General features: G+C 41.3%; 1 protein-coding gene across 14 annotated transcripts in view; it reads right to left on the reverse strand.

The window, feature by feature from the left end:
- The window catches only part of CADPS (calcium dependent secretion activator), a 374,509-nt gene that overhangs the window by 16,300 nt on the left and 333,827 nt on the right, over window positions 1–24,382 (reverse strand). For all 14 annotated transcript variants that reach the window (XM_074957378.1, XM_074957382.1, XM_074957385.1 and 11 more), the window contains 2 exons: window positions 18,198–18,230; window positions 13,829–13,936 (listed from right to left, as the gene is read on the reverse strand). In XM_074957378.1, coding sequence (XP_074813479.1) covers window positions 13,829–13,936; window positions 18,198–18,230 — 141 coding nt within the window. The remainder of the gene's footprint in view (window positions 1–13,828; window positions 13,937–18,197; window positions 18,231–24,382) is intronic.

The raw sequence follows: 24,382 nt of genomic DNA on the forward strand, positions 1-24,382 counted from the left end.
CAAAAAGATTAGTGTAGTAAATACGATTGTCTGAATGCCACAAGTGAAGTGCTAGCTTCATGTCCCCCTGCTTTTTCTTTGTACAGCAGCTTGAATCACTGGTCGTTATTTATACATTTTCTTTGATAAAACCAACTTGTGTGGCTGATTCTTTTTTTTTTTTAAACCCTGCCTCATTAAGTACATAATAGCATTTATGTGCGGGTCTTTCTGCTCTTTAGCCTTTCAGGCTTATGCTTATATTCCTTGATTACAACCAGGTTTCAAAACGTCTGATGTTCACAAACAATTGGAGATACACCAATATTGTACACATCAAATTCTCCACTACTATCACCACAGGCTATAAAATCACAGGCACTGTCAAGAATGAACAGATAAATAGAGATCTTTCTGTTATACTACCATGGACCAGACAATAAGGGTATCTGATCTCTGAGTAACTAAATATTCTACCGAGTACTTAAAAAGGCGGCTGCCTTTCTGTATACCACCATAGACCACACAATAACAAGGCATAACCGAAAGAGTATGCAGAGACAGCTGTCTTTCTATTATAAAACACATTATTTTATAGCTCACGCTATTCTTTTATGTGTTGTTTCTTTCAAAATATAAAAGTTGATAACTGGGTTTTTTTTTGGCAACAAGTTGTGATTCGCTAGCTTACCTTCTAGTAGGGATTTCCGACTTGGTTACGTTCAGAAACAGAATGCACAATTCAGAAATACTTTGGGTACATGCCCTATTTAAGAAACCATAGAACAGCAAACAGTACCTTGCTCACAAGAGTGAGGACTTCAGTAAGTAAAGATTTTGCAGGATAGGGTCCTATGTCAGTGGCAAATTTTCCTCTGGATAAGCAATATGCCTTCTATTATTTTTTGCTAACATTTAGCTCAGTAAGTGCTAAATGGTAGTGCTATGTTTTTATTTATTACTATTATATTGTTAAAGCACCATGCACATCTATGGTACAGCATAAGCAATAGTAATAATGAACCTTGGTTTAAATAAGTGACTGACGTGCTTTGCTAAGACTACAGATTTACATTTCAGCAAAGATTTTTTTTTAATAATACTATAATGATTTCACTGCAGATACATTTAGAATAGTTCCTACGACCCCGCTGCTCTGTAACTTCTGATTGTTTTTTCCCTGTATTATTCCTTGGCTGTGAAATCTCATTCACATTGAAAGCTTAACTATGTGGGCAGGGTATAAAGTCAAAGGGGCTTGATATTAAAATCATTTGTATTATTATTTAATAATACCACAGTGTCAGCCTTACATAATAGGATCAAGCCTCTACCCTGAACTATTAATCATTTGTCTAGGATGTAAATGGTGTTGAATTACATCATCTTTCTCAAAAGAAACCACAAAAACGTTGTTTGAATAATGTAAACGGAATGCCTTAGACACAACACGGAAGGAAATTCAGAGTGAAAGCTGAAACTCACACACAGTTGTGTTTAAGCAGGGCAGGCTTTTTGCAGTACATATGGTAGCTAAGATCACCCACTGTTTGAGGACCTCAGCAAGAGGGTGAGTTAAGGATGGCGTTTCACCCTTAATTGGGTTTAAGTTTGGTTTGAAGGGGTCTCTTGCATATCGTTCCCGTCGGTGCTAATGGAAGGTCCATGCAGAACTTCCTGCTGTCTCTAGCAAATGGACTTGTTGATTGTAAATGTTCAGTGCAGTGTTTATGAGATTACACAAGCAACTCCCACTATTATTAATGGAAAAAGATGTCTCTAATATGGGGGGTTTTTTGCTTTGTATTTTGTATGCATATATGGTCTCGCACTTACGTTATAAATAAATCGTAAACATACGAATCATTTCATTCATAAAGAGCCTCTGCATTTAGGGCTCTGTGCTGCATACAATTAACTAACAATTAGAATACATTTTGTATTACAACACCTAGGCACTCTGGGATGGGTTACAGCTCCTTAACCCCAAATTATACTGCCTCTGAAGCCATTCAGTTCCTTAACGTCATCCAAGCACGGATTTCAACAGAGTTTAAAAAAAGCCAACTGGAGGCATTAACTCCTGCACCTTCACCATCAAGCTGTTGTGTGACAGTTGTGAAAACAATCTGAGCTTTATATTTATTCACACAATTCGTAAACCATATAGTTCCCTCTACATTTCCAAATAGTTGCATAGGATTTAGCCACGCAAGTCCCATCTAGCTCAGCATCGTGAAGTCTCACCACCTGGGACCGTCATCCCCTTAGAGCCAGTAACAGAAGCAGTGACCACTCTCAACAGGACTTGGATGGGGGATGTCAAAGGAAAAAGCGACTTACTGTAGGAAGGGGCCTGTCACAGACTGAGAGTAGCCTAAGGTGGACTCATCTCTCTGTGCACTTTGTAAGCATCCCCATATGGGCCAAACTGAGGAGATAACTGGCTAAACACCAGGTGATTAAACAATTAAGGTGATTCAGCTCCTCAGCTAAGGACAGGTGAAAGAGATACAGGAAGAGAAAGGGGAAAGAGGGGAAGGCCCGAAGGAAGGGCCAGAGCAGCCCAGGCTCTCATGGAGGGGAGATCTCCCCCCTTTCCATCTGCACCTAGGGAGAAGGTCAAAGCCTTAGGTCATGTGCGGACAATGACTTGTATAGCCCATTGTACATAAAGCACACAGTGGTGAACCTATGCAGGAGTGCGTGAGGACTGCTGGCAGTGAGGAGTCCAGAGTGAGGGAACCCCACCACATGACAGGGCCGGAGCCAAAGCTCACTGAAGTCAGTGGGATGACTCTGGTGAGTAAAGTTAAACCCACATGAGTTTGTAGGGACAGGGCCTGAGAAGGTGGCACTCTTCTGAGTTATGATGGAACCAATCACCTAGCCTGGTTTGGTTGTGTTGAAGAAGATGCTGTTTTTCTGATGACATGTAAAACTAAAGTCCTGGCCATTAAAGATTCATAACTCTTCTCCTGGACAAAATCCATTACCTGTAGGATTTGAAGGTGAGAAGAACGCAGTTGGAAACATGTTTAATTCTTAAAAAGAAGCCAGTGCAGAGGTGCAAAAGACATGGGGATCCAATACACTCACTTGTTGCAACCAGATGGCCTCAGACTCCAATACTGCAACTGTCCAGACAGCCCTGGCCCCCTGCGGGTGGAGGGGTCTGCCAGGTAGGGAGAGTTGCAGGATTTGGGCGTTAAAAAATAGCTTGTGGGTTGTCATTGAGGCAGTCATTACATCCAGGAAATAGCTGGAGCACCTATGTGTGTGTAGGGGGTCCTCTTGGATTACAGCTGCCTTGTGGCCCCTTGATGGTGGCTTTTCTGACATAGGGTATGGCACCTCACCCATGAATTATAACCCCACCCAGAGTTTGCAGGAATTAATTCCAAAGGACACATGCCTCTTCAAGTTGTTCTTTAGGGCCCCATTCCTCCAAATGCTCATGGGTAACTCTACTCACACGTGTACACCCACCAAAGTCAATGCTGGTTATCTACCCCTAGTCAAGAGGACTACTTGGATGAGTAAAGTGGTGCGTGTTTACAGGATCTGGCCCTAAACGTGGCCTCGGTGTACTGACATGCTTTGCTCCTGGGTACCTGTCCTTTCTCTTCCTCCCAAGCGGATACAACTGTGCAAAAATTCACAGTGCTTGTATCATGACATTTTATACACAAGTGATCATTGCCCCGAAGGATTCTGCCCCGCATTCAAATTTTGCATTATTTGCAATTTTGATAAAATAGTTTTTGCATAAAAAAGGTGAAATATAGATTGCAATACTGTTTTCTGCATTTGAAGTAGTCTCCACTTGTGTTTTTTAAATTTTTTTTGTAAAGAAAAGATGTTGACATTTTAAACCGAGGTTCCCATATAAAGAGCCTGGTTAAACATAATAGCTACGTAACATTTTTGTAAAGAGCCCAGCCCTTTGTTTGTCAAAGCAATATAATACAGTGACAGTATAATTGGATGTAATGTTGATTAATAAGATGCAATGTATGTCATACAATACTTTAATTGTACAGGGGTTTTTTAGATTTTAACACTAGAACTGAATCAAAAGACGTCACAAACTGGAGTTGGGAACCTTTCATTGAGTTCTCTTGTATAGCCTGCACATGCCAGAAAGTGTAGTTAAAGGCTGCCTAGGTATTAACTGTGAACTGGAAAAGAGTGAATGGGGAGAAAAGGATCCCCTGTATCGTACATGGGACTTCAGGACAGAAAAAAGGTATTTCTTTGCCAGCTCTTGGTAAGCAGTTTTGTACGCTGATATCATAAGTGCAGGGTGAGGTTTAAAGGAATCTTGGGGAAAGAAAAAAACTGCCGCCCAAGAGAAATGAAGTGGCCTATAACGGCTAATCTAACATGCACCACTGGCTCACTTGCTTCCCTCAGAGCAATTGTGGGGGACTGGACTGCAGAGAGAAAAGGGAACGAGGCATGAAGAAGCTACTGGACAACAAACAATCCCTCATTGTTAATGCAGCAGGCCCAATCCTCATCCCAGCATACAGCGGGGGTATAAGATCCTGCTCCAAATGCCAGGGGAAGGCAGTGGACCACTCTGTGATGACAGCTGTTGCCTCAGCCCTGCAGCAGATCCTTCTCCTACTATCCCAGACAAACGTGCATGAGGTTAGGTCAACAGATCTGGATAGTCAAAGACCCACCTACTGAGCTCCTGCTCTGGTTCTCCCCGGACTTGCCTTGGAAAAACCCACTCTGTGCTGCACACGGGAACTCTCTGTTCTCCATGTGTAGCTGTCCCACTGCATGCTGGGACTTCTATGCACACAAAGGAGTGGGGTGGAAAAAGGATTTGCCCAGTGGAATATAGGATTTAGGGGGAAAACAGAACTGTTCATTTTGCCACTGACTTATCTACAAAGTCTCAGATTCCAATGCTAAAATATTTTCTCACCTGAGTATCATGACTATTTTGTGTCATGTGAGAGCTAACTATTGACTACAGAATCACAGACATGCAGGGTTGGAAGGGACCTTGTGAGGTCATCCAGTCCTGCCCCCTTCGCTGAGGCAGGACCAAGTAAACCTAGACCATCTCTGGCAGGTGTTTGTCCAACCTGTTCTTAAAAACCTCCATTGATGTGGATTCCACAACTTCCCTTGGAAGCCAGTTCCAGAGCTTAACTACCCTGAGAGTCAGAAAGTTTTTGCCTAATATCTAACCTACATCTCTCTTGCTGCTGATTAAGGCCATTACTTCTTGTCCTTGCTTCAGTGGACATAAAGAACAATTGACCCCCATCCTCTTTATAACAGCTCTTAACATATTTGAAGCTTATCAGAGTCCCCATCAGTCTTCTTTTCTCAGGACTAAACATGCCCAATTGTTTTAGCCTTTCCTCATAGGTCAGGTTTTCTAAACCTTTGATCGTTTTGGTTGCTCTTTTCTGGACTCTCTCCAGTTTGTCCACATCTTCCCTAAAGTGTGGTGCCCAGAACTGGACACAGCTCTCCAGCTGAGCTTTACCAGGCCCAATAGAGCAGGACAATTACCTCCCGTGTTTTACACACAACACTCCTGCTATCTTCACACTTAAACTTTGACCTAGTTGTGCTTTCCTTGTGCTCTCAAAATTTCAGTTGAAATCAGTGGGGCTTTTGAGGTAACAAGAAATGCAAGATTGGACACCTAGGTTCTCATTCTAGACTAACCACCAACTGGAAGCTCAAATTAGTTAAAAACAACTGTTAAATAAAAATAGACAAGCAGATCTCACAGTGTCTTAAGGGCCAGATTTTCAAAGGTATTTAAAAGCAGTGGATAGGTGCTCTTGAAAATTCAACTGGGGCCTAAGGTGGCCAGCCACCTTACCCCTCGCAGTTGCCCCCAGCAATGGGAGTTAGGTACCCAGGCACTTTTGAAAATCTCACTATCTGCATAACTTTAATAATCTGGCCCTACGTGACTTGCATATATTGCACAGTGATAAATATGTACACACAGCTCTAATCCAACAATCTATGTTGGCTACGCAGGAAAGACTATGTTGTTAAGCTAACTGACCTCTCATTTCAGAATTTAGGACAATTTGTCTTCTGTAATGCAACGTGACAATATTCCTTCCACAAAATGTACCTTGGATATTTTTTTAATGGCAAAATAAATAGTCTGTTGCTTCCATTCTGCCATAAGAAGAATATTCTTCAACACTAAAAAGCACTGTGCAGATCATGTTAGCAAGACTATGCTGACCTTAAAGTAACAGAGCAATCAGTCTGACTTCTTAGAATGATTAATGGAACAATCTCCTCTGGAAAAGAAAACAAATTAACTGTCTTCACCAAATGTCTACTGAAACACTAAAAGCTGTTCTGATAAAGACTTTTAGAAGGAAAAACTCTTACACACATGTAAAATCCAGTGACAGATCTAGGACTTATTTTATTAAGAGGCTCCCTAAAATAAATTAAGTGAAACCTACTTAAATGAATACTTCATGAAAGAATAAACCTGGTTAACGGAATACATTTATAAGGTAAGACCCTATTCCAGAACAAGTCCTCACTACCTTGGGCAGCTTGTGGGCAGGAATAGTAAGAAAATAGGTCTTCTTTTCCCTTTCCCCATGATTAATAAGCCTATTAAACACCTCTTGACCTTTTTTAAAAACACGCTTTGCATATGAACTCCAAAAGATGAAGGGGTCAGCTGTGAAATAGCATGACCCTGCATGTGGGTTTGAAACATGCCTTTTTGTTGGGTAATTCCCCCCCCGACCCCCGCATTAATAAAGGAGGGTATACAATGTTCTTCTTCCCCAAGACAGCAATAACTGTGTACGGACAATATTTTCCACCACACTGTACTTTACGGTTTTACTCAACCGCCATGAAGCACAGTACCTGCAATCTGACTCTCCTTTCTTTGAGTAAAAAATTCAATTGACGTGACTTCAACTGATTCAAACATTCACTGAAAAAACAAGGGCTGCATTAAAAGTAACCCTTTTAAAGACATGCTTAATTTGTGCAGTATTTACCAAGGCCAGTTTGCTTTATTTTCTTCACTTCAAAATTGACTTTTTTTTTTAAGACAAAAGCAGCTGAAGAAGGAACAGCACAGGGAGGCTGTCTCAGGATGGAAGTAGGGGAACTGGTGCCCCAGTGAGCAGTCTGGCTGTGTAGGAAGAAAAGTAGCTGTTTTCTAAAGTTCAATCAGCTGCATTAGCTTCTTCTGTCGCTGTCAATATCACCTCTGCGAATTTCCATATACTTAGGCACGTATCAGAGGGGTAGCCGGGTTAGTCTGTAGCCACAAAAACAACAAGGAGTCTTTAAGGTGCCGGCGGACTCCCCGTTGTTTTCACATATTTAGGAGTATACGAAGTGCTGGTTCAGCAGGGTGCTTGGGCATGTGGCATCACTTGAAGCATATGAGGAGTCCCATAGACGTCAGTGCTAACTGCAGAACTGGGGTCCAATAGTAATTTGTGCCAAGGTTTCTTTTTGAAACTTCAGTGCTCCTTCAGTTCCGACTTGTATTGACTTGGTACGTTTTACGTTCAAGAATCAATTCATATTTAGTATAACTGCATTTTAAAAATATGGGACCAAATCCTGTCTCATGCATCCTCAGGAGCTCAGAGCTCTCAGGAGCTGTGCTCCAGCTGGACTCATGGGCATGGATGTCTATTCCTGTCACCATATCTAATTGGGATGCATTGCACGAAGCACTTTGCCTGTGGACAAGCCTGATCCCTGTATCAGAGATGACGGAGCTGAGGTGCAGGGAGCTGAGCTGACTTGGCTAAGATCACACTGGGACTCAATGGCAAGGCTGGGAATAGGACCCAGGTCTCTTGATCCCCATTCTGGGCCCCTATCCAGTGTACGGAGGTGGGGAAGGCAGCACCTCCCCTGATATTCCAGCATGAGGTGCTTTGGGATCTCCCTGGCAGATGGGGAGGTGAAGGGGCCAAATGGCCCCATCTTGAAGAGCTGCGTCGGAGCCTCCAAATGCAGATGCTGGGTGCTGGGACTGTCCCATCAAAGCTGAAGATCCTCTCCCCGACAGGCAACCATGGGAGTGACTGTCTTAATCTGCCCTCCCTCCTTAGCTTCCTCATCTACATCCCTCAAACCCACTGATTTCAATTTGCCTCTGTGTGTCAACATAAAAACACCCTAATTTTTCTTGCAAATACAAAGAGGCTTCCTGAAGGTATTTTAAACCTTTAACAACAAATATCCAGGCTATTACTGTCTGCACATAGAGTTCGGAGGCAGCTGAATGTATAATGTGACAGTAAAATGGTAAATCAAGCCTTCTGCAAAAGTACAGAGCAGTTAGCACTGTAACTACGACTGCATCATCAGGACCATATCACTGCATGATTAAGTTCTTACCAGACTTTTCAGTAAGGGCAACCTTACTGATCTGATAACTGCCAAGGACAAGCCAAATACAGAGTCAATCTATGCACATTTAATCCCCAGAAGGCAGATTAAGTGTATAATTGACCCATATAATCCATGTATCATCTCCAGTCCAATGTTTTCTATGTCCGGTTTAGGCGGACATGAGGCCCATAAGAAAGCTATCAAAGACACAATATTACCAGTGCAGTGGATTTCATCAAAGTTAGAGATGGCTTTTTAATCACTGATCTCAGAGACTGCTAAATTTAAGCAGATGAACTAGCACTAAGCACATCTGTTTTAATCCTTATCTTCTACTCAGGCTTGTGTCTTCAAGAAGTACACGGAGGAAAAAAATAAATTAATTTTTGTTTAGATCTTGCAATCTTAGGAGCTTCTCTTGATCATTTGATCTCTCATATCAAAAGCATGTTTTGGGGTTTTTTTGGGGTAAGATATTGAATTAATCATGAGAAAGAAAAAATACCATCTGCACTATTTATGGACTTCAGAGGTTTGCATCAATACCCTGAAATTCACAGGAACCACGGTTGCTTTCTCTACATTCAACAGCCTTTTGTACGCTAGCTTTTGTACACTGTGACCAAGACATCAGTATTTTGCCAGTTAGGCAAAAGCAAGGCTGGTGATTAGAATATCAACAGGTCCACCATATAGGTTTGTGATCAGATAGGTTCTGATTGGCTGGAAAATACATAAACTACGAGTGCGGATGTAAATCTGTAAACTATCATCCTGAAAGGCACTAATCTTTGCAGGCAAATCTCTCACTGGCCTCAGAGGGAATTCTGGCTGTGTAGGGGCCTGGTCCGAAGAGACGCTGAGTGCCCTCAGTTGAGAGGGCTCAGAACTACACAGGACTGGCCTCTAGGACTGCAAGATCAGTCCCCTTTTTTCAGGTCCATGACATACCTCAAGCCCATGCTTCCTATTTGAAACAATCAAATATGTCAAAAATTACCATTCAGAGACAAAATTGCAAACTATTACACTAAACTGAGATTGCAACCTCTTTTTTCAAAGCATCATACAATTTTTTAAACCACACGAACACACAGAGACATGCACATAAACAAAGAGCGTGAACGCATGTCAATAAACTGTTCTTAAATTCTTCTCTTACTAGTTCTTTGTACCAGTGGGCCGTGTTACAGTATTGTAGCTTTAAAAAATATTGTATGCAGTAAAAAGAAAAGGAGGACTTGTGGCACCTTAGAGACTAACCAATTTATTTGAGCATAAGCCCGATGAAGTGAGCTGTAGCTCATGAAAGCTTATGCTCAAATAAATTGGTTAGTCTCTAAGGTGCCACAAGTCCTCCTGTTCTTTTTGCGGATACAGACTAACACGGCTGCTACTCTGAAACCTGCCATTGTATGCAGTGTAGTTGTAGCCGTGTCAGTCCCAGGACAACAGAGAGACAAGGCAGCTGGGGTAATATCTTTTACTGGATCAACTTCTGTTGGGGAGAGACGCAAACTTTCGAGCCACATAGAGCTCTTCTTGGTCCAATAAAAGATATTACCTCACCCTCCTTGTCTCCCTAAACAAATATTACCAGTCTAGTGGGACAGGCCAAATAAATAAATCACGTTAATCTGCAGCAAATAAGCACCGTTTAAAAATAAAATAATAAAAAATCCTAGTTAGCTTTTGATTACCAGCAGAATTTCACAATCTGTTCCTTTAATGACCCAGAGAATGCAGATATTAAAAATTAAGATGATGACTTTACTGCAGGGAAAAAACTGACTAATTTATAGAATAAAGGAGATTATCTTAATCCTGCCATGTGCTCTACATTTTAATCTTCTGCAAGCACCAATATCCACCAAAGAGCACAGTTCTGCTATGCAAGTACTGACAGAATGAGCACTAAGAATATTACCTCAGCTGTTGTCGGGAACATGGTATAACTAAACGTATCCAGCCTTTTTTAATGGTAGAAAACAAACAGAGCAAATAAATGGAAATACCAGGTGAGAAGAGGGAGGAACCAAAAAACCACAGGTGCTACAAAAAAATAGAACATGTAATGGACCAAATTATGGGCTTGATTTTGCACCAGTCAAGTCAATGGGAGTTTTTCCAGTGACTTGCATGGAAGGAGGATCTATCCCTATATCCTTCTTGACAATCCTGAAATCCCACTGAAATCAATGGGGTTGCAGCACACATGTGACAAGGAAGATTTTGGCCTGGTCCCTACACATGGCAAGGGAGTTAACATGATACACTAAAAATGTAGGGCCAGATTCTCAGCTGGAATAAATAGGCATAGCTGCATTAAGGTAAATTGAGCTATGTTTATTTATCCCAGTTGAGGCTGAGACCTGCAAAATGTTAATTGATGTCTCTGTCCAGATTTCAAATTCTGATCGGACTCTGGCCTCACTCACACTGCTGCGACTCCACAGACCGCAAGAGTGTCACTCCTGAAATATACTGACCCCATGAGAGCAGAATCAGCCCCCACGTATTTTTAAAAGGATATAATAGGATATAATATATTAGAAAAGGATTTTATAATATAAATGTTGATTATTCATTCTCCATCTTTCTTAAAACTGTACCTGCTGGACCCAAAAAACCAGCCTTGACAAACCTGACAGTTTTATAGAAATCGATCACTGGGATTAACAAAGAAGATAAATAAAACTAGTTGGCCACAATGTTTAGCTCCATGAAATTACGGGCTGAATACTTTAAGAATATTCTAGGTTTTATACACAACCAGGTTTGCTTTATTACTCATACTTCAGAACAACGCAGTGAGCTAAAGCGGCCAAAGTCTGCCTTTGGCTACATAGGCCTAACCGAGAGTAAAGCCTGGACCGAGATGTCTGTGTATGAAAACAAAAGAAAAGAAAAAATATGGATGTGACGCTGCCCCCATTAAAATCCATGGGCGTTTATCACCAACTTCCATAGGTGGAGGTCCGGGCACACTTAGGAAAACTGACTGAAACAATCCAAAATGTTCACAACCTGATGCTGTGCTGCTAAAGTGTAGAAACCCAGCATGTGGAGAATTCAATGACAGATACTGCAACAAACCATTTCTAGGTGATGGAGATTTCTGTGAATTAACATTGAAGGGCCCCATCCTGAACCCCTTCACCACTGGGAACCATGCTATTCATCACCCAGCATTCACCACTGTGCCCAGTATTAAGGGTGTGCAGGATTGGGCCCCAATTTAATTGTTCTGCTCTTACTAGGTCAGTCAGTGAGGTCACCACCTTGTCCTTTATCTTAGGGCTCAACTTGGGAAATAGGCATTTCTTTCTGAAACAATTTTGCAATAGTGAGAGCTAAAACACAGTTTTAAATAATTAAGATTGCTACCTTTGAAAGTCTAGTGCATTCTAATTCCATATATCTAAATAAAGGATCCAATCCTGTGCACCTTACTCATGTGAGGAGATACATTTGAGTGAGACACAGAGGAATGAGGTCAGCAGGATTTGGTCCCAGAACTGAATTGCTAATACATCAGAACAAAAAGTGAATTGCTCTTCCACAATGCCTTGACAGCTGCACGCAGTTATGTAAAAATATATGTAGATATGTAAATATTATAGGATTTATTACTATTAATACAATCCTTTATCATTTACCTGCCTAACAGGTTAGGAAAAGTATAGCTTATGAAAAATGTGTGTGTGTGTGTGGGGGGGAGATGAGGAGCAATTCTGTACTTTTGCCTTTTACAGGTTATTCTTATTTTTTTTTATTGCTAATTTAACCAAAATATGGTCTTATGATCCGAAGTATGATCAGATCAAACCAATAAATACCCAGGTCAGTTATAGATTTTTAGAGTTTGAGCTAATGACACAAAGTTCTAAAAACCACACAACCGCGAATCTTAAGAAACTGATCAAAGGAAAGGCAACTAAGACATTGAAAAGAACAATCCAGTTAATCTCTGAAAATTTACTGCTTTTGGAATAAAATTCAACATAGATATGTAATGCACTAGTGGACCTGCTGCAAAATAGAAGTGACTGTGTCCTTTTTTCAGTGCTTACTGGATGGGTGATTTATATCTCGCATTCTGTGCTTTACATTCTTTGAAGACTGAGCACGCATAGAGCATTAAGGAGTCACTAGTGTGCTTTATGCATGAATGAGGCATTCTCAGTGGATATGGGCCATGCTAGTAGATGTACACAGGAAGATTATTTGACTCTAATTCATGCCACTTGATATAATGTGATAAAACATTTGACATGAGAGATAAGTTCCATTTTAATCTGATAGGATATCAGTGAAAGAAAGAGTGGGAATTATAAAGTAAGAAGAGGTTTCTAAGGGAAAGGTAACGTGAAGAAAGAAGAATATCAAGTAAAGAAGGCGTTTGATTGGGGAAAAAAAAGCCTTCCCTACACACTGTGGAAGCAAATGAGTAAGTAAACAAAGCATATAAAGTTATTAAAATTCTAGAGCCAGAAGACTGAAGAATGAGTTGCTGAGAGGTGAAAGACAAGAAAGTTTGAATGTAAGCTGTTTCACACAGTCACAGAAATCAATATATAAACAAAGATCCTAGAAGAAACTGAAACACTAATGTTAAGTGCTTGCCATAAACATAAAACCTTCAGGGAACAATAGCTACAAGGACGGAAAGTGTGTCACACAACAAAAGCAACAGAGAGAGAGACAGGTACATCAGTTAACATGCATTCATATGTTGCATGTGAATAATAATAATAATAATAAATAAATAAATGTAAATGTAGGCTGCTGGGCATCAAGGTCAATGTTCTCTTTTACAGGTTATCAATTAATTTGGCGCAGGGGGCGGAGTGGGAAGGGGACAAAACTCCCGAAAAATCTGTGTCCTTTTGACTAGAGCAACCATCCCATTTTCCCCAGGGAGACCATATTATAGCTTTTACATCTGGTGCACAACATAGTCCTTCTGAAGCATGAAAACACAGATTTTATCAGCTATCTTTTGGTCATTATTTTAAAATATAAAAATGTAGCAGAGTTCATTTTCAAGTTTTGAGTGCTGGGCAGTCAGAAACAATTAATTTAACATACCAAAGAGATGGTCCCCGACTAACACATCTGTCATAAAATTGCCTCGGATTTTAATGATAAGAACACTGACCAAGATGTTCCTCTTGTAGGAAGATTTCTCACAAACTTAACATAGTAAGTATTGGCTTAAAAGATGCTGTTATCTTACAAACCACACACATAAAGACCAGGACACAGCAGATCAGAGTACAGAGTTAGAGCAGGCGGACAGCAGATAAGAGCCTTAGTCAGAAGGAAAGGAAAGATTTTTTGTTTTGTAATCTATAACCAATCAATTTTCTCAAAATGTGACTTATCCTCCTGTCTTATTTTGTCACATTTTGGGGGAGTCTCCTGCTTGGTTTCCAAGGAGGAGAAGGCATTTACTTACATCAAATAACCTTTCTATATACATCTCCTCATTGACCTTATCACGCAAGACATCCTGAGAGTGGCGAACAAATGTCACATAGGCATCAGCAACATCCATCCCCGGCTTCTGTATGGAAGAAAAGAAGAGAGAGAAAGAAAAACATAAACATCTTCATACAAGGCAGCTCCTTTATGTAGTCCTGTTGCTGTTGTTTCTCTCCTCAAGCTCCCTGCTGTCCTTAAACTGTTGCTGTGCACCACACTCCCCGTTGATACCTACGGTGCACTTGGGTGATATCACGGCTGGCTGCTTTGTATGCCGCAAAGCCAACGAGCCACTCTGTCTATGCAGCCTGTGCAGCACAAGATCATGCAAACACACTATCTCGCTTGCTTATTTTGCCTAGAGGGAAGCTACTCAGATGAATAAAGCCTTTCCTTGACACACTGATGCCAGGAAGTTCTCGTGCTATGTTTGGTATTGTTGACCTAATTAATGAAACAACAAATCACGCGGGGGTTTTTCAGTGTCACCTTCTATATGCAAACCCTCTGTTCTATGAAGTTAGAAAGCTAACACCCCGCCCTAGTCTCTTGTTTCCTCTCCTAAGGTGCGAGAAGGTGTGTAGTAAGCAATGAACATTTTATTATTCACACCAAAATCACATTTCTTTGTTGTTTAGAACTTAGACTTTAGCTTGAACATAGACTTATATTTTAAAATAAACTAGTTAAATCATAAATCAGCAAATTTCCCAACATGTCTAAATCAGCGCTACATTTCTAGGATACCTATAGCTATATCTGTACATATCGCCATATATATTCATTGGTTTTAAACCTTAACTTATAAGTACATTAGATTTGTGAAAGGCAGTGATACTTTTGATATTTTCTTTAAAGGAAGCTGCAACTGAAGTAGATGGAGAGGGAGAAATATACTAAAAAACACTTTTGAGTTCACACTGCTTGATATGTTGAAATCAAACTGATCTCAAAGGAAACCCATTAAAATACTGTAATATGAGTCATTACAAGACCTGCCACAGAACCTTAAATTTCCATGGCACATTGTAAGTTGGTTAATAACGAGTGTCATTAGTTTTCATTATTGTGATTTACCTCAGATCACAAAGTATCGGTTCTCTCTAAGATGTGATTGTCAGCCACTGTAAATTGAAGTTAGTTAACACTTCTGTGTAATTTCCAGGGTGAAAATGAGGACCGTTTGGAAAGCAGTGGGGAAGTAGTTTTTTAATACAAAGCAAACAATTATCAAGCAAAGGGCCAATGCTTGGCCCTTGGGATGCCAGTAACATTTCTTAACACCTACTGAAACAATGACAAGGTATTAATTTGAAAACCAATGAGGACAACACAAATGCGGCAGTAGTCAAGTGTTATACTTTGAAGCAATGTTCAGCATGCTGATTGTGCCAGTTTCATGGTGGCACTAAAAGTGTTGCAGTTTTTTGATACAACACAAGTTTCTGAAATTAGATGTAAGTGATGGCTTATCTGCTCAATAACAGGATGCGTTCTCTTTTCCCAAAGAAGAACCCATAATCAATTACGGTTTTCTCTGCACTTCACCTAGAGATACTGTGGCTCACTGCTACTGTGGATGCTGCTTTTGCTTACACTGGTGAAAAGGAAGGCTAGCTCCATCTAAGTTAATGGGGTTTCACCAATATTAAACCTGTGTGTGAGTAGAATCTGGCCCATATTAACTAAACGATGGATTCCCAGCTTCAGGACACATTGTGATACAAGTGGCAGCCTATATTCACAGAGAACTCTTCTCACAAATACACGGTCTTTCTTTCAGTTAGATATTGTTCTTTGACATTTACATGCAGATATATTGTGTCATCTCATTTCACACACACAAAACGGTAGTAGATATCAGCTAAACATCTATGAATAAAGGGTTATTTTAAATCTATTTCCTTATGCCTCCTGAACAGCTCAGTCCTCTCCATGTGATGCTGGCTTTGCTATACAATCACACAAAATGCACATTAATGACAATGTTGTAAGAGGTGTTGTAGCTCTGATGTTTCTTTTCCATTCTCTACCTTGAAAACACAACTGGGCTGTTTGAACTCTTCAAGGAGCATTTTGCCTCTTAATTTTCTGATCTGGAAAGAGAAAGGCTCTTCATAGCTACCTTAATTACAGGTTGAAATATGGAATCCAGCACCATCTTGCTGTGGACAAATCTTAATCGGACCAGTTGTAATTATTACCACTTGTAAAATTTAGTTGTAATATTTAGTGAGCGATCATAAAATTGAAACAAAACAGAGTCCAGGTAACACTCCCAAATATGTGGTCACACACGTGCACAAATATATTGGTGGACGTGTGTGTGTGTGTGTGGAACAGCTGATGGTGGGGTGTAGAGGTTTTATTTAAAATGAGGTTGGAGTGAACTGCTCACATGGGGTAAGCCATGAGCACTGTGCAAGGCATCCCAAAGGAATGCCAAGAAACCCTTGATACTACATGACCCCATCGTTTATTTTACAGGAAAATCTATTTTGGAAATGTTTGAGAGTTATATACTATTTTACTGGGACTCTTTCTTGTAACCCTCCACCTTGGAATGCCATACTCACTGGCAGTCCAACTGGGCAGGGCTCCGAGGGAGTCCGACAGCCCCCTGAAAAGCTTTTCTGTATCTGAAGTCATAGCAGCTGAAACTGTCAAATGTGCCTCAGTAACTTAGAAGCCTAGACATTTTTAAGGTCAGACATCTCAAGCTGTTCTACATGCAGGTGACTGCTGAGTTCCACTGGGAGGCTAAAAGCTGCCCCTTCCCAGTGTTATAAATGGCCCACTTCTATTCCTCAAGGGCCATGAGACACCAAACTTTAAAGCCAGGACATTTTTATGCAGAGAAATGCTCTTACTTGCCTGGGACTGAATCTTGTCCATACTGGACCCAAGGCAGGTGTACTTTGGGAGGGGAATTCCACATCTGGGGTAAGGAGATGGAAACACTTCTCTGGGGTTATCTACACTTGGAGCTGGGGATGCGTTACTCACACTAGTTCTGATTGAGCTAGTGCGCTCAGACTAGAAGGCAGCTGCAACAGTGTGAGAGGCAGGAGGGGCTAGCTCTCCCAAGGGCGTGCCCACCAGAGACTCGAGGTGCGTACCTGGGGTGGCGAGCCATGGCTACATTCGGTTTTTAGTGCGCTAGCTTGAGCCATGCCCGTGTGAGTATGTCTCCTCGAGCTGGGAATCACACCGCCAGACATACCCTCAGCCAGGTTGATTTTTTAAAAGTGGCTGTTTGAAGATTGAAGATCCTCAGAGGGTTGGAATGTTAGAGTAAGACCTACGTGCATGACAAATTTATCACATTACTCTGCAGTTTATCACATGGGTATCACCTCCATAGTAAGAGGTGTGTGTCACACACACACTGAAGTAACCCTGTCTAGCTAACCTGGCACGTTTTCAAGGCCACATGTACATTTCATTGATTTCCATGGAGTTATGTTAGTTTATACTGGTGTGGCTGAGTGCAGAATTTGGATTGATGTATTTAAGTCTACTTGTTTTTATTTGTAAATACCCAGCACAAAGTCTGTCTGTAAATGTAACCTCATTTATCAGTAGTAATCCCTAACTCCAACTAGCATTCATACACTGCACTTAAACTCAATTTAAATGTAAATTTCTGGCAACCTAAGCGCTGTATCTAAGATCTCGAAGGGCTCTCTTCCTTATGTGTTAAGCTCTAATTAGAGGAGCCAATGTACAATTTTTCTTTAACAACTGCAAACATGAGCAAATTTGGTTATTTTTTATTTTCAACAACACTGTTTCCCATATACAGACACTGATAACTTACCACCATTTCCCTATACTTAAAACAAAAAGCATTTTCTGAAAGTGTAAAATATGCCAGCAATTAGAAGAACAAAAATAAAACAGGCTAGCAAGTGTGCTAGATATGTTTTGGCTCAGCTCTAACACGTTCTAGACTTTTCTCTCTGAAATTACACTCTATTTTATATATGCAAATTTCAAGGAAAAAAACGATAGAACACAAAAAAATTACAGAATGCACTGTTATTTTTTGTAGTGACCCAAGTTCCTTGTGTAAATACGGTACCTATCTGATACTATGTGAAGTCCATTAGTTACGTATCCCTGCCTAGTTGCAGGTCTCCATAGGATAAATGTTTAATATTGACACCAGCTACCGCAGGTCCTCCTTTCAGCTCAAGTGTTAGAATCCTCTGCTTATCACTCTGAAAGTCCTGGGTTCAATAGCAGCTGACAACCCACATTGAGGGGTTGTTACATGTGCAGTCAAACCAAACCACAATGCAAATTATTAAGACAGAAGGCAATGTTTAAATTGTGCTTACAGGTACATCGACGTATTTGGAAGCTGCCTTCACCTGTAAAGGAAAAAAACTAGACTTCAGACTAATGTTGATGTTTAATACGTACAATAATATCTACAGATAACATTAGTACAACTTGATGCTGATTGAAAAACTGATGCTAAAGCAATATATTTCCTGTTTCAAAGAGGTGGTTTAAAAAGAAAAACCCAAGAGAGGTGGCTTTACTGTCGCTAAGGCACAAATTGCAGCAGATGATGGTGTAGGAGTTTTCCTTCTCCTTTTTCTCCATGAGCAGGGGGAAGTACAGGGATTCTGGAAAAGGCCTACAGAAATATAGACACTTCATTATTTCTCTGGGGGCTTAATGCTGCCAATGAGCAGGGCTTGTTCTCAACTCTCATGCCACAGGAGCCAGATTTTAATCTATGTGTCTAAGGCAGGTATCCTCAGCTGCACAACTCCTAGGTCACTGAGGAGGTTGTACCCAGACAAGTGGAGTGGGGGTGTGGAGCTGGGGCACACACAGGAGTCCTGGACGCTGGCTGGCTAACTTGACTGGAAATAGGACAGGGGAATGTATTTTTGTGAACAGTTTTTGGGAGGAATGGATGGCCCAAGGGATTGGCAGTGGAATCAGTGCAAACCTAGTAGCCAAAAGTTGTTACCACAGCATGACAACTTGATGGCCTCATTCCAGTTCAAAGTAAACAACTGTCTGCATCCTAAGGAAATCCAAGACCACTGGAGCCCTTGCTGGCAGATCCAGCGCTGTCAGCAAAGGCATGCAAATACTCTCCGTCCAATACAGCACTGAGGCATATGGATGAGGAGGCCCAGGCAAGCCTGCACTGTGACTGCCCTCGGCACACAGACAGAGGAGTTTGGAGCTGACAAGCTGGGACTAAGCTCACGCAAAAGTTTAAGTTACATTTAAATTAGGGCTGCCAATTAATTGCAGTTAGCTCCCGCAATTAACTCAAAAAAATTAATTGCAATTAATTGCACTGTTAAACAATAGAATACCAATGAAATTTATTAAATATTTTTGGATATTGATTTCTATTACAACACAGAATACAAAGTGTACAGGGCTCACTTTATATTGTTATTTTTATTAAAAATATTTGCACTGTAAAAATGATAAACAAAAGAAATCCTATTTTTCAATTCACCTCATAGAAGTATTGTAGTGCAATCTCTTTATCATGAAATTGCAACTTACAAATGTAGATTTTTTTTGTTACACAACTGCACTCAAAACAAAACAATGTAAAACTTTAGAGCCTACAAGTCCACTCAGTCCTACTTCTTGTTCAGCCAATCGCCAAGACAAACAAGTTTGTTTACATTTACAGGAGATGCTGCTGCCTGCTTCTTATTTACAATGTCACCTGAAAGTGAGAACAGGCGTTGGCATGGCACTTTTGTAACACTGCAAGGTATTTATGTGCCAGATATGCTAAAGATTCATATGCCCCTCCATGCTTCGGCCACCATTCCATGCTTCCATGCTGATGATGCTCGTTAAAAAATAATGCGCTAATTAAATTTGTGACTGAACTCTTTGGGGGAGAACTGTATGTCTTCGGCTCTGTTTTACCCACATTCTGCATATATTTCATGTTATAGCCGTCTCGGATGATGACCCAGCACATGTTTGTTTTAAGAACACTTTCACAGCAGATCTGACAAAACGCAAAGAAGATACCAATGTGAGATTTCTAAAAATAGCTACAGCACTCGACCCAAGGTTTAAGAATCTGTGGAAGTGCCTTCCAAAATCTGAGAGGGACGAGGTGTGGAGCATGCTTTCAGAAGTCTAAAAAGAGCAACACTCAGAAGCGGAAACTACAGAACCCGAACCACCAAAAAAGAAAATCAACCTTCTGCTGGTGGCATCTGACTCAGATGATGAAAATGAACATGCATCGGTCTGCCCTGCTTTGGATCGTTATTGAGCAGAACCCTTCATCAGCATGGACACATGTCCTGTGGAATGGTGGCTGAAGATGAAGGGACATATGAATGTTTAGCGCATCTGGCATGTAAATATCTTGTGATGCCAGCTACAACAGTGCCATGCAAATGCCTGTTCTCACTTTCAGGTGACACTGTAAACAAGAAGCAGGCAGCATTATCTCCTGCAAATTGTAACCAAGTTTGTTTGTCTGAGTGATTGACTGAAGCACAACTGCATGGACTTGTAGGCTCTAAAGTTTTACATTGTTTTATTTTACAATGCAAAGTTATTTTTTGTACATAATTTTACATTTGTAAGTTCAACTTTCATGATAAAGAGATTGCACTACAGTACTTGTAATGGGGGAATTGAAAAATACTCTTTGTTTTGTTTTTACAGGGAAAATATTTGTAATCAAAAATAAATATAAATGAGCACTGTACACTTTGTATTCTGTGTTGTAACTGAAATCAATATATTTGAAAATGTAGAAAAACATTCACAAACGGTATTCTATTATTGTTTAACAATGCGATTAATCATGATTAATTTTTTTAATCGCTTGACAGCCCTAATTTAAATGAAAATTTAATGAAAAAAATAGTGGCAGAAACTGACAATCCCACCACAAGTAGCTTCAATGTGTGCAGCTTCCATTTCAACAGCTTCTGCCTCAGAGATTTTGCAATCAGTTCCAGGAAAGAAGAGCTGTCGGAGTATGAAAAACGCTGAGGGAAAAGCCACATATAAGTGAACAATAATGCATCTTTCTATCAGAACTCACACAATCCTTAGCCCCTCTCTGGGAGTGGGGGATGATGTTTATCCTTTACTTGGCTTTTTTAACCAGCCTGCATGACAAATGGCAGGGATGGCTTTTCCATTTGTAGGGCACGATGCAAGAGTAGGGTCCCAAGCTGCTGAAGGGGGCACCCATATTTTTCCACTCTGCTTTTGCTGCTGATGTCTGGATGGGGAGATCTTTTTTCTCCCTCCCAACTGGCCCTGACATTGAAGAGGATTACAGGGCAAATCCATAGGTTGCAGAGCTTGTGTAGTCTGGGGACAGCCCTAAAGAAGGTTATGATCAAGGCGCATTCCTGCCTTTCAGGATGCCAACAGTCCATTGGATAATTTTCTTATGTTCTCCTCTTCAAAGCTCACATTTAAAGATCATGTTGACAATCTGGAGGCTGTGGTATGTTTCCAGATATCTGACAATTACAAGACCCAAAACACTTGCTACTTCTCTGCTGCCCTTCATAATACATAACGTGTAAGCCTGTATGTCAGCCATAGCTGGCAAAGGATACAGGAGCTCCATGAGTTTCAGGTTCAACTTTTCAACCTGAGCAATTCCCAGCTGGATAGAGAGAGACCCTCTTACAACCGTATCATAATGGAAGGCTCACAGCTGAGATCTTCCATGAAGCTTATGCTTTTAATTAGGATAAGCACGGGCTCACCATCCTTGTTTGGGTGTAAAAGCTCACCTGCTTTTTAAATATTTCTAAAGCTACCATTAAAACAGCCTAAATATAACAAGCACACAGTTGCATCTTGGGATGAATAAATTATGTGTCCTGAATGAGGGGCTGACTGTATGTGTGAGACAGAATGTGTGAGTGGGTGGATGTATTTGTATGGAGTGTGTGAGGTGCGTGTGTGTGAAAAATTAAGCAAAACGAGGCGATACAAAAGACCAGAGCAGTGGTGACTGCTGAGGGTAACATTTCAAGCATTTTCAGCACGAGACGCCCAAACTGGGGTGAAAGAACAGGGGCAAGCCCTGGATATTTTAAAAACCCTACTAGTGGGCCTGGAACTACCTGGGCACAATTATAAGGACACAAAAAGCCAGCCCACCAGATCTCAAAATGGGCACAAGAGTCACCTGAAGTTCTTTTAAAAGTTTAAAATGACAAGTGAAACAGCTCTAGCTGTACCAGTGGGTTCGATGCAGGAATTACTGAGTTAGGTTCTCTGGCCTGCATCGTCCAGGAGGCTCCGAATGGATGTGCGGAATGAGCCCTTCTGGCTTTAAGGACTGAAACTCATAAAAAGAAATGCCAGAAATGACAAGACACGGAACTACAGCAAAAATAAATGTTTCCGTCTCTCTGTGGTATTGACATGGCCTGCCGCACTTCACAATCTGCAGTGTATTCATCCTCACCACCCCCTGCGGAGATAGGATGGTGCTACAGTCCCCACTGGTCAACCAATGAGCTGGCTCCAGCACCGCGGGTGGCAATGGAAGCTTTGCCATTGACTTGGATAGATGAAGGATCTGACTGGAGCCTGAGCTGCCACATAACTATTTTCAGCACAGCAGCGCTAGCCCGACTTTGCCGACCTGGGTTCGATGGCTCAGGGCTGCGGGCTGTGTAGACATACCCAAAGGGAGTCTCCCATTGACCAGGGACTTGAACCTGGTTGTCTTAAATCCTGGACTAGCATCTAATCATGGGACCATCCTTCCTCCCCAAGGAAAGATGTAATGAAAATAATTCAGTCTTCCTTCCACAATCTCCCCTCCACCCAGAAAAAGCTAAGTCTTTTTTTTTTTTTTAAAAAACAAAGTGAATAATGACTTGTTTTTCTCTAAAGTAAGATTTGGCTACATTTAGTGAAGTTTCCAAACAACCAGACGTCGTGCGAATTTTGCTAGGCTGCAGTTTTTCAGAAATGTGACTTTTCCCTGAAATGTCTCAGTTTACCATAAAAATTTGTGAAGAACAAAGATGAGATCTTTTCCATCTCCCCCTTGGGCAATATACGCTCTTTAGTTTTAATTAACATCGCTGTAATTCTTTGCTGCTCAATGAAAGAGGCCATCCAGAGTAAACACCTGCCATTGCTTGTGACTCAGTGGAATGTCACAGACAGACACCCATCAAACGACTGGGCTGCCGACACTGAGAAACATTCGACTGTAAAAAATAAAAATAAAAGTCTGGCCAAATGTAGAAGGATATTTTCATTCTGAAGCTCTTTATAATGAGGTGGCTAGTGAGAACTTTACAGCAGATGTATTAAGTTAATATTGAATTTCAAGGCAAGAATTGAAAATAAGGATTTCCTACTAGGTGATAAAACTGTCTGTCAGAAGACCGCGGAGTACATGTCATTTCTGAGACTGGAAAACATAAGATGGAAGGAGTTGGTAGGAGGGGGAGGAAGATTACTGCTTTCTAGAATTAAAATGCTTGGATCACAGCACTTTGTTTTATTTGTTCACACAGGGCAAGGACACGGCAGGCAGCACTACTCTGCTGCAATGAGCGATAGCTTCTCTTTCTGTCATTGCAAATACGAAACACAGAAAATGATGCTACTATGGCAGGAAACCGTGCTGGTCGGCAGAGTCCTCCAGGGGGAAGAAAGTATGGGACTGGGACACCTGTCGAGCGCTACTTACTATTATTTATTGCCATTCGCGTCCCTGGGGTACGAGGTGCTTTCCCACCAGAAAACAGGCACCTTCCCTGCCCAAGAAGATACAGCTCAATCCTGCAGCGTGAGGAGTGCCCCAGTGAGGCCACTGGGTGTCGAAGGAGTTCCGTGCAGTGCAGGACTGGGCCCACCCGCTGGGGGTATGGGAAACAGCTTCATTAGAATACCTCTAAACTCTCTCAAACCCCGATTCAGGAGCTCTCTCTACCAGAGCAGGATTTCAGTGACTATGTGAAGCAAGTGCTTTAGCGCTGTCCTCAGTCACATCCTAACACAATAAAGGTGGGACGGGGCCATTTCCTGCCCACCCCTCCCTGCTGTCAGATGCACATTGTTGCTGCTCTGCACTGGGGCTCTCTGCTAAGAGCAGCCAGCTCATCCACCCTCCTTATTGATCATAAAATCATAGAACTGGAAGGGACCTCGAGAGGTCATCTAGTCCAGTCCCCTGCCTCATGGCAGGACTAAGTATTATCTAGACCATCCCTGACAGGTGTTTGTTCCACCTGCTCTTAAAAATCTCCAATGATGGAGATTCCACAACATCCCTAGGCAATTTATTCCAGTGCTTAACCACTGACAGCTCGGAAGTTTTTCCTCATGTCCAACCTAAACCGCCCTTGCTGCAATTTAAGCCCATTGCTTCTCATCCTATCCTCAGAGGTTAAGAAGAACAATTCTTCTCCCTCGTCCTTGTAACAACCTTTTATCTACTTGAAAACTGTTCTCATGTTCCCTCTCAGTCTTCTCCTTTCTAGACTAAACAAACCCAATTTTTTCAATCATC

Source organism: Natator depressus, chromosome 7 (genome assembly GCF_965152275.1).
Source record: "Natator depressus isolate rNatDep1 chromosome 7, rNatDep2.hap1, whole genome shotgun sequence".
In the NCBI taxonomy this organism is placed as follows: Eukaryota; Metazoa; Chordata; order Testudines; family Cheloniidae; genus Natator; species Natator depressus.